The 11,915-nt window shown below is 35.9% G+C and overlaps 1 protein-coding gene across 1 annotated transcript; it reads right to left on the reverse strand.

Moving 5' to 3' along the window:
- Positions 1-7,510: 7,510 nt before the first annotated feature.
- Positions 7,511-9,863, reverse strand: LOC135106802 (piggyBac transposable element-derived protein 3-like). Its single transcript, XM_064016122.1, has 2 exons — positions 9,637-9,863; positions 7,511-9,277 (listed from the first exon to the last, which is right to left on the reverse strand). Exon 2 carries the CDS (start codon positions 9,275-9,277, stop codon positions 7,529-7,531), a length of 1,749 nt encoding a protein of 582 aa, XP_063872192.1. The 5' UTR covers positions 9,637-9,863; the 3' UTR covers positions 7,511-7,528.
- Positions 9,864-11,915: the final 2,052 nt, after the last annotated feature.

An 11,915-nucleotide genomic window follows, 5' to 3' on the forward strand; every position in this document is an offset into this window, starting at 1 on the left:
AAAACTCTACCTTGGACGATTCTGGGCTTGTTCCTCCCTCTCCTCCACCCTCTGACTACTTCATGCCTCGTATTAAAATTCTTCGTAATGATGTTTTCCATGCCCTCGCTGGCCTAAACCCTCAGAAGGCTTATGGACCTGATGGGGTCCCTCCTATTGTTCTCCGAAACTGTGCCTCCGTGCTTGCACCTTGCCTAGTCAAACTCTTTCAGCTCTGTCTGTCAACATCTACCTTTCCTTCTTGCTGGAAGTTTGCCTACATTCAACCTGTTCCTAAAAAGGGTGACCGCTCTAATCCCTCAAACTACCGTCCTATTGCTTTAATTTCCTGCTTATCTAAAGTTTTTGAATCTATCCTCAACAGGAAGATTCTTAAACATCTATCACTTCACAACCTTCTATCTGATCGCCAGTATGGGTTCCGTCAAGGACGCTCTACTGGTGATCTTCTGGCTTTCCTTACTGAGTCTTGGTCATCCTCTTTTAGAGACTTTGGTGAAACTTTTGCTGTTGCCTTGGACATATCAAAAGCCTTTGATAGAGTCTGGCACAAAGCTTTGATTTCCAAACTACCCTCCTACGGTTTCTATCCTTCTCTCTGTAACTTCATCTCAAGTTTCCTTTCTGACCGTTCTATTGCTGCTGTGGTAGACGGTCACTGTTCTTCTCCTAAATCTATTAACTGTGGTGTTCCTCAGGGTTCTGTCCTGTCACCCACTCTCTTCTTATTATTCATTAATGATCTTCTAAACCAAACTTCTTGTCCTATCCACTCCTATGCTGATGATACCACCCTGCACTTTTCCACGTCTTTTCATAGACGTCCAACCCTTCAGGAGGTAAACATATCACGCAGGGAAGCCACAGAACGCCTGACTTCTGATCTTTCTAAAATTTCTGATTGGGGCAGAGCAAACTTGGTATTGTTCAATGCCTCAAAAACTCAATTCCTCCATCTATCAACTCGACACAATCTTCCAGACAACTATCCCCTCTTCTTCAATGACACTCAACTGTCCCCCTCTTCTACACTGAACATCCTCGGTCTGTCCTTTACTTATAATCTGAACTGGAAACTTCACATCTCATCTCTAGCTAAAACGGCTTCTATGAAGTTAGGTGTTCTGAGACGTCTCCGCCAGTTTTTCTCACCCCCCCAGCTGCTAACTCTGTACAAGGGCCTTATCCGTCCATGTATGGAGTATGCTTCACATGTCTGGGGGGGTTCCACTCATACTGCTGTTCTAGACAGGGTGGAATCAAAAGCTTTTCGTCTCATCAACTCCTCTCCTCTAACTGACTGTCTTCAGCCTCTCTCTCATCGCCGCAATGTTGCATCTCTTGCTGTCTTCTACCGCTATTTTCATGCTAACTGCTCTTCTGATCTTGCTAACTGCATGCCTCCCCTCTTTCCGCGGCCTCGCTGCACAAGACTTTCTTCTTTCTCTCACTCCTATTCTGTCCACCTCTCTAACGCAAGAGTTAACCAGTATTCTCAATCATTCATCCCTTTCTCTGGTAAACTCTGGAACTCCTTGCCTGCTTCTGTATTTCCACCTTCCTATGACTTGAATTCCTTCAAGAGGGAGGTTTCAAGACACTTATCCACCAATTTTTGACCACTGCTTTGACCCTTTTAGGGACTGGCATTTCAGTGGGCATTTTTTTTATTAGATTTTTGTTGCCCTTGGCCAGTATCCTTCCTACATAAAAATAAAAAAAAAAAAAAAAAAAAAAAAAAAAGAAAGTGTGAAATGTGCGACTCCATGCTAGACATAATCACCAGTGTTATATGGTCAGCATCAAGAGATGAGTCCCTGACATGAGGTGACTACCCATTCCATAGAAGCTCAGAATAGTAACATCTCAGATCGCCCTAGTAAGTAAAGGCAAAACGCCAGACGCACTTCTTTGCCTTAATTTGTTAAGCCTAAAACTCTTTCTTTTTTGTCTCTCTCTTTGGATGATGCTTATTCTCCGTATATTTAGTCGTGATACTTATTATTGACACTTTTTTTTTCAGCCGTACGTAATAATATTGCAACAAAAAAAAAGAAAAGAAAAAAAAAGAAAAAAAAAATAAAAAAAAAAAAAATATATATATATATATATATATATATATATATATATATATATATATATATATATATATATATATATATATATATATATATATATATATATATATATATATATATATATATATATATATACACATACATACTATTAGTCTTAGTGACATTTTAAAAAGTCATACAGCATGCATAGTTAATCAATTTACCGTCACAAATAAAGAAAGGGGTGAGAGAAAGGCTCCATGGGTATAGCAAATTGTTCTCGCTGTGACAATTTATAACGGCGAAAAAATACATGCCAGAAATGAAACTGAATTACACAGGATCTGAATTAAAAAAAAAAAAAAAAAAAAAAAAAGCAAACCTACCTTTCAGCGATATTTGCTTTATCCAGATAGAAACGGTTGGCACTTCGGGTGTGTTTCCACCATCATCCAACATCCAACTTCAACTTCTCTTCTTAATAACTGGGACACCAGGTATCAAATTAGCAGAACACAATTCACTAATGTAACGAAATGAAGAAAAGTTCAACTTGAAAAGTAACAGGTAGGCGCAAGTGAAGCGTTAGAGTGGAGGTTGGAGGTACAACGTAATCATGGACGCAGCTCCCATCTCTTCAAGATGACAATTGCCCGTCTGCTGGAATGGGAAATTGGTAGTTATTAATTATGCCGCATTTAGTGATACCAGTAAGGAGCCTTATCTCGTGGCTATGTGGGTGTCCTCGATGGTGATATTGGATTAGAACATAAGAACATAAGAAATAAGGGAAGCTGCAAGAAGCGACCAGGCTTACACGTGGCAGTCCCTGTATGAAACACTCCTACCTATTTCCATCTGTTATCCCCATCCATAAACTTGTCTAATCTTCTCTTAAAGCTCTCTAGTGTCCTGGCACTAACTACATGATTACTGAGTCCGTTCCACTCATCTACCACTCTATTTGAGAACCAATTTTTTCCTATCTCCTTCCTAAACCTAAATTTTTCAAGCTTGAACCCGTTATTTCTTGTTCTACCTTGGTTGCTGATCCTAAGAATTTTGCTTACATCTCCCTTGTTATAACCCTTATACCACTTAAAGACTTCTATCAGGTCCCCTCTTAACCTACGTCTCTCTAGAGAATGTAAATTTAACCGCTTCAACCTCGCTTCGTAAGGAATACTCCTCATCCCCTGAATCCTTTTAGTCATTCTCCTCTGTACTGATTCTAAGGAGTAGCGTATTTATAGCGTGTGTGTGTGTGTGTACTATTCAGCTGTCATCTCATTTCACCTTTCTACGATATACTTACCCTTATTTTTACAAAAGAGCTCAAACACGTCCAGTGAACATTTCGGGCTTTCATTTCATGAGAATCTTAATTGCATTTCAAATAAAACTTCCTGCTCAATCGTCTTCCATAAACTCGTCATCTTCAGTTTCTCTCCATTTTCAAGATGTGGACTAAATATATATATATATATATATATATATATATATATATATATATATATATATATATATATATATATATATATATATATATATATATATATATATATATATATATATATATATATATATATATATATATATATATATATATATATATATATATATATATATATATATATATATATATATATATATATATATATATATATATATATATATATATATATATATATATATATATATATATATATATATATATATATATATATATATATATATATATATATATATATATATATATATACGTCCAGGTAATGGAAACTTTTCTCACATTTGAAGGATGGAGTGTGCACAGTCTTCGACTATGTTCAGGACTTGCTTGCCTCAAGACATTCTATCCTGCAACTTTTAGCTAATATTACTTTCATGAATTATAATTATAATTATAATAATTATAATAATTACGATTATTATAATGAAAAAATAGTAAACACGTGATTGAAAGAAATAATATATATATATATATATATATATATATATATATATATATATATATATATATATATATATATATATATATATATATATATATATATATATATATATATATATAATTTATTTATTTATTTTTATTTTATTTATTTATTTTTTTATTTTTTTTTTTTTTGAGATGTACTAAAATATAACACCACAAAATGAAGAGTGGATCAATATGAATTTCACCATGAGATCTTGGACGGTGGAGCTCCAGATAGACATCAGTACATGCAGGCAGATAAAGGTTGATACATGATGACCTGTGACTCTGGGACTCTAGAGACTCATGTTTCTGTCTTCTCCTTTCATTATTCCGCGAGTGGAATCAGTGAGATACCTGCTGCTGTTTCCCCTTACAGCACATACTCATATGGCTTGGACGTCTTCATTAGAAACACAGCTTGTTTCTGGCTTAAGAGGAAGTGTGTATGGGTTCTGCTCTGTGTGTTCCGTGAGTGTGTGTTGGAGGTCAAAACACTGTTGCGAACGTGCTTAATTCACTTTTTTTTTATTTATTTATTTTTTTTTTAACTGGGGCATTACATATAAAGGGAAATATGATCCTTAGAAATTAATGTGTGGAGCCCCGATTGATGATATTCTGTAACATGACCATTTCTGTAGAAAGATCTCTCGTTAGATTAGCTTTATTATTAGTTATTTTTTTTATTATGCATAACTTTGTAATAAAAACAGCACTTTTAGAACCGATGATCTATTTTTTACTGTTTTAATAAAACTTGAGGATAAAAGTGAAGTAAACTTCTATGCGGAATCATTTATTTATTTTGCCGCTTTGAACTCATTACTGTGTACAAACTTATGAGCTGATTGACAGAGAGAGAGAGAGAGAGAGAGAGAGAGAGAGAGAGAAGAGAGAGAAGAGAGAGAGAGAGAGAGAGAGAGAGAGAGAGGAGAGAGAGAAGAGAGAGGAGAGAGAGAGAGAGGGAGGAGAGAGAGAGAGAGAGAGAGAGAGAGAGAGAGAGAGAGAGAGAGAGAGAGAGAATAACAGTTAATGCACTATCTCTAATTTGCTTAACGATAACCCGATGCAAAATTGCTATGCTTTCTTGCCTGTCAGACTTGAACGCACTAGCAAGTGCTGAAAACTGCAGCGTGTTAGTTACTATCTCACATTGGTAACTTAAGAAACTTCCCAGGAGCATTCGATAGGTAGATTATTGATTTTTAGCTTCTTAGCAAGTTCGTATTAAAATGCCTGGTAACCTCTAAACCATGGTGTTAAAAGTATTTGACCATAGAATATTTCCGACTTAGAATGGCTTGATCTCTCGTTTCTGAGTATATGAAACTTTCCCCTGTGACACCCTGTGCGTATATATATATATATATATATATATATATATATATATATATATATATATATATATATATATATATATATATATATATATATATATATATATGATTATATTTGTAGTGAAAGGAATCCTTTGATGCACGAGTATACCACCTGAATCAAGTAAGTTTCAAGATACGGCCAGCCTTCCCTGAAGGACTGACATGGCGGAGAGTAAGAGGCGGAGGCTTTCAACGAGATTAGTTCTCTCCTCGTGGTGTCCGCAACCTAAGAGTTATCCTTCCGCCTCAATGACGCTCACTGGTAGGTAAGAATGCGCCATTCTCTATGTACGTAATTAATCTTCATCTCAATATATGTGGAGCTTTTCTGCTTTAGCACATAGTACAGAAATCTAAGAAGAAATTTTAAAATAAATATAGGGGAAAAAATAGATATTATCCTTTTAATATTTTAAGAGAATATATCGTGCCTCGGTTCTCAGGCCTGAAAGAAGAACTCATCGTATGTTTGGGTGCCTTCCAGTACGAGGGATGGTAACCTGAAATATTCGCAGGTTACATCAAGGTGACATTGAAATGTCCATTGATTCTCTTCATCACCCCGTGCAATATTCCAGGATCCTGTTCTGATCATCTTTCACTAGAATGTCCCTTGCTATACAGATTCCCTGTCTATGTGGTATTAGTGAAGTATTCATTTTCTCTCTCTCTCTCTCTCTCTCTCTCTCTCTCTCTCTCTCTCTCTCTCTCTCTCTCTCTCTCTCTCTCTCTCTCTCTCTCTCTCTCTCTCTCTCTCTCTCTCTCTCTCTCTCTCTTCCTCATTTTTCTTTTCACTCTCCTTTACATTCCACACGTTGCATTCCTCCCCCATGCCAATACTTGCCCAACGATCGACGGATCACCAGTAATTAGAAGAGCTCGTACCATTTGGCTTTGACTTAGCCTCCGTCAATTATATTTTTTCTCATCCTCTGATTTTGTGATACTTTCAAAGCTAAATTAGTATTTCGAAATATACTTCTATATTTAACTTTTTTTTCTTGGAATTTACACCTCTGATAATTTCAGTGTTTAAATTATAGCTTTGTTTATCTTGAATTTTTTCTATTAGATTGCTACATTATACGTCGTTCAAGGTTTTCATCTTCCTCACATTGTAAAAAAAAAAAAAAAAAAAAGTCATCCGGAAGACACATGATATGACTGATTTAACTATAAACTTTCTGTATATTTCTGTACATTTCTGTTCTGTATGTTTGGTCTAAGTCTCCATAAAGTCTCCAGTATAAGCAGAATTTCATGTCTTCTCGTCAGCAGCAGCCGAAATACTTCTTTCACCGTTCTTTTGTCATGTGAGGTTGTTGAGGCAGTAACTTTCAATTTCACGTTAAATGCTAACTATTCGTATAATGGGTCCTATTTACTTCATCTGTTTGTCTCTTTTGGAATCATGAAGAACGCTTTCCCTATTTCTTGATAGTTTCCTTAAGTCTTTAATTCTTAGGATAACTCTGGCATGCGTAGAAAATGCGTGGGATGGAGTAATACTGAATTAACTGTACTTACTAATTATATTTGGTTATAAAGGATGCGTAACTCAGCTGGTGCTCTTGCGACTCGTATATTACGGACTAATTAGGCGAATTATTTATGTGATAAATCATAGACATGACGTTAAGAGGTTAATTTACCATTTTCTTTGAATTAAAGATTAATTTGTTGCTTATCGTTAACTTTTGACACCCTTGATTTTAATTAGATATAATTAACGTTCTTCCTGGTTAACCCATTTGGTGCCAACCATATTAATCATTAAATGAGCATCTTGCCTTTTTCAATTTGATGGTTTGGGATGTTCTTGAAGTCATATATGACCTAAACTTATTGAAGTATAAATTAATTTGCAAGATATGACATGTTCCCAAATGGGAACATTGGCAGGATCCCATGATAACATCCATTAAATAGAGAACGACAAATGATTTTTTTTTTAACATTTATTGTTCCTTTATAATGCAAAAATACAAAATAACATAAATTATATTTCTTTGAATGCTGTAACACAATTAAAGAAAATAATTATAAAGACCTTGTTTTCAGAAAGAAAAACGGCATATTGAAAATTTTTTAACCTTTCTACTCAGATGAAACACCTATGCTTCATGATACATTTTTAGGCATCCTGTATGAAGGAGCACATTACAACCTGAGCACATCATCCTAGTATTTTTCTTACAGTACCGGCATCTTCCCTGTTTTGTGCTTGAGACAGACACATGTTCCATCTGCATTTTCATATGGACATGGTGACCACTTGGCCCTGCAAGTGAAGGATTCCGTGCAGGTGCTTCAGAGAATAAGAACCTTACAACGCTGCGTGTAAATTCTAGTTGATCTAATTTTGTATCTGACACCTCTCTGTGAATCAGCCATGCTGCAATGCGCAACATGTTGAACATTTGAAAAAGAATAGGAAAATACCATTTCTTGGATCGAATTGAGGGTCTGTACTGAACCACAAAACGATCCATAAGATGCACGCCTCCCATGAACTTGTTATATGACTGAATCATATTAGGCTGTTGAACACGAATTTTCTTTCGTTCAGTTACACTCCATCGTTCAACATACACTACTGGGTCAATTTTGTCATAATTGGTGACTACAGTTACTGGCCTATTGTCATTCCACTTTACAGCCAATATATTGCCATCAGAAAAGTATTCATATGTCCCACGCTTGGTCTTCTTGAAAGAGTTTGACTCTGGAAGAGGGCACTTTAGAAGTCTGTTGTCTCTTGCAGTACCTGTAGCTCTTGTGTTATGCTCTTGTAGCCTCAACATTAGATCATGGGATGTGAAAAAATTATCAAAAAATATTTCATGAGCACTTGTATCATTCACACAAGACATCAGCTGCTCAACCACCCTGGTCCCAAGTGCATCATCAGTATTGCTGCCCTCCAGTGACTTGCCACAGTACACATCAAACTTGTATGGATAACCAGTTGATGAACACAGGCACCAAAGTTTGTAGCCGAACCTAATTGGCTTCCCTCTTATAAACATCTTGCAGCTGTGATGACCAAAATATGGAACCATACATTCATCAATAGAGAGATGTTCACAAAAGATCCCAAACTGTTGCAGTGATTTGTTTGTTGCTTCAATCATTGGCCTGACCTTTGACATTTTATCAGTCTTGTTTAGATTATTATTATCTGCTGCGTGGAAATATCGCTTGATCTCTCTAAATCTATTTCTAGACATTCGCCTTGACACAACTGGAACTGCAACATCATCTGACCTTTCCCAGTACATATCTTCACGGGGTAGTTTGTGGTATCCACTGAGTATGAAAATGCCTATGAAATCTAATAGATCTCTGGTGTCAAATGTGAATTTTGGATTGTTGCACTTCTCATGGGCATATCTGAGCGTCTCTTGAACAAGCAGTTTTTGAATGTCATTATTGAAGAGCTTCAGAAACATTTCCCCAGGAGAAAGTGAGCATAAGTTTGGGTAGTCTTCTTCCAATTGATTTATTTTATTTTTTTGAGGAAATACTTTAGTGTTCTTACATTTTTTCCAGGACACTTTCTTTGCAGGAGCCTTTTTCATCCTCTTTTTATTATTTCCTTCACTGCCTGTGTCATTTCCTTGTGATACAGTTGGTCTTTCATCTGTATCAAGCTTATCAGCAACTTCTACCCTGCCACAAACATCACGAGGGAGAATTTGCTCAGCATCTTGGCCTTCAGAGCAATCTTCAAGGAGGTTATCATCAATATTCTCCTCATCAGTAAGAGCCTGGTCTTCTTCTGGTGGAAGAATATTGATCTCCTCTCCATCCTCTTCTAAAACTAAGGCCACTGCCTCAGCGAGACTGAGCAACTTTGACATCTGTAAAAATGAAAAAAACTGAATGAAAACATACATCTGTAATAATACAAAAAATATGCACACACAGAATATAATATATAATTATTGTTTACAAAATGTATAACAGAAGAAAATAGGTTAACTGTAATACTCAGTACAAAAGTAATGCTTCATGTTTTTCTAGATGATTATGAGTATACAACCCTACGACTGTGTCTCCAAATCTGGCCATTGTTCCCATTTGGGAACAATTAGTTTCAGTCAGTAATATTCTAACTTTAAAAAACAAATAAAATATTTTTGGGCATATTCATGAAAAGATAGCATATTCATCAGTAATTCTGTATGTACATCAGTAAACTGCACTCAGTATTACTTACCGATATCAACAAGTTTTACAGAGCTCCGAGGGAGGTGTGAATTCAGTGAAGTTGAACTTCCCACTGAGCACAGAAGGCGGCAGCCTGACATGTTTACGCACGATGACTGGTGCAAAATGATCCTGTTCAAACATGAGGAAGAACGATCTCCCCCTACAAGCATGTTTCATTGATAATAATAGCATATTAATATGTGTTCCCAAATGGGAACATTGGCAGCTAATGGGTTAATTAACTACATAAGACAAATTGTAGGTATTATGGAGAAAACGAAGTTAACATTGTTTTCAAAGATATCGACATTTTACATTCATTTATTTAAAATGGTTATACTCTACATAAGTGGAATGATCCTCTATATTAGTTGGTAACTTTTTCCTTTCCTTCCATATTCCCAGTGAATCCTTTCATGAAAAAAAAAAAAAAAAGATCTACGTCAAATCCTACGGTATATCTTGCGCTTAAGAAACTAGCTTCACACACACACACACACACACACACACACACACACACACACACACACACACACACACACACACACACACACACACACACACACACACACACACACACACACACCCACATTAATAGTTATTACGTTTATTCTACACTCTTGTCACTCTTTCTTTCCGTCCCAGTGTTGTTATTTAAACTTATAACTGCCATGCTTACCAATGGAAATGTACAGTTCATAATAAGTGTTTTAACTCCATCGCTCATTTATACGTACTTTTTTTTTATAACCTTCTTCAGAACCTATGTAGGTAGAAACTTCCACTTTTTCATGACTTTTTTTTTTTTTTTTTAGGGAGACATAAGAAATATAATATGAAGTATTGGAACATTACTAATGATGGTACTTTATACTTACTGGTCAATCTTGTCCATGGTTCAGTTTAATTTGCCTTGCATCAGTGGCCTTCTACCTGGTTATAATATTTGTGATTGGTCAAGAGCAAAGCACTAGCAGTTCATTACAGAGAGAAAAAGATGCCTAGTGATCCAGGAGGTGATGCTCGAACCCACTCCATGACGAAATGAAACTACTGATATGGAGCTTCAGTATTTAGTAGTTTTAAAATTAGTAACTTTATTATGAAACCAATTGAGAGTTTTCCTCTGATGAACATAGTAATAGTTTCATTTGTGTATATACCTAATAACCTAAAATTAATTTTGTTTCATTAAATACTACACAACAACACGATTACAAAAAAAAATATTCATAACTTACATAATGATGGAGAGTAAGGCAAGGCAGGGAGGTTACCGGGGCAGTAAGGTTCATTTAATTCCTGGTGGCAAATCGATGAAAGGCTGTAGGTCTCTGCTTCTGAATCTTTCTCTTTAACTAAAGTTAAATTCAGAAGATTTAGAGGGAGAAAGTTAATTTTCGAAGTGAAAGTCAAGAAAATCCAACACTCACACTCAGTCTGTGGAGCGTAATTCCCTTACGAACATGCATGAAAGAAGCTGAACTTATGAAAATATTTGGACATTCCAGCATGTTGGGAAACACATATTGTGTCTGACGTCGCATGGTGCAGAAAATATTACCAGCATTCCGTCACGTCCTTCACCCAAGAAATCTTGCTTTACGAAAGAAAAGTGGAAGTGGGCTTCGTTGAATTTATGTTCACTTTTTAAGCGCAAACACTTGAGAGTTATACTGGTTACACGAATAGAAGTAATGTAGACAGTTATTAATTGTTTATGTAGTTAAACTTTTAGGGAGCGCCAGTATATTCAACCCATAATTATCAGATACAAAATGAGATTGTCACATAGTTAATCTGTTCAATTTTATTGAAGATTTCTAAGCTATCAAATGACTATGGCTTGCAGTACGTATCTTGTAATTTAATAGAACATGTTTCTATGGTAGTTAAATGATCAGTGAACACACTGTTATTATATCAACTTTCTATCTTCTAGATCAAGTTCATGAAAAGTGAGAGCAGCCTTGGTCGTTTCATATCCTTCAATTATCTTTATTAATGCCCTCCTCCAAATAATGAGGTATTGGCTGTTGCTACTTAGCGCATTCCACAATATTAGCCTCAAGGCACAGGTTCTCGGCACCTCCCAGGCCTTCAAAGCCCAGCAGCCGCCATAATAGTGCCTCTTGGGCTTCGTCACTGTCAAACCACAGAACGGCGGCTTCATAAAGCATTATTCCAGGCTCATCCATATGAACATCCTAGTGACGATATTTTTCAATGGATTTCTGAATGTAGATATTGAATTTTCGATAATTATGTGGTTGATAATGCTTCTCC

This window comes from Scylla paramamosain, chromosome 14 (genome assembly GCF_035594125.1).
Source record: "Scylla paramamosain isolate STU-SP2022 chromosome 14, ASM3559412v1, whole genome shotgun sequence".
Lineage (NCBI taxonomy): Eukaryota > Metazoa > Arthropoda > Malacostraca > Decapoda > Portunidae > Scylla > Scylla paramamosain.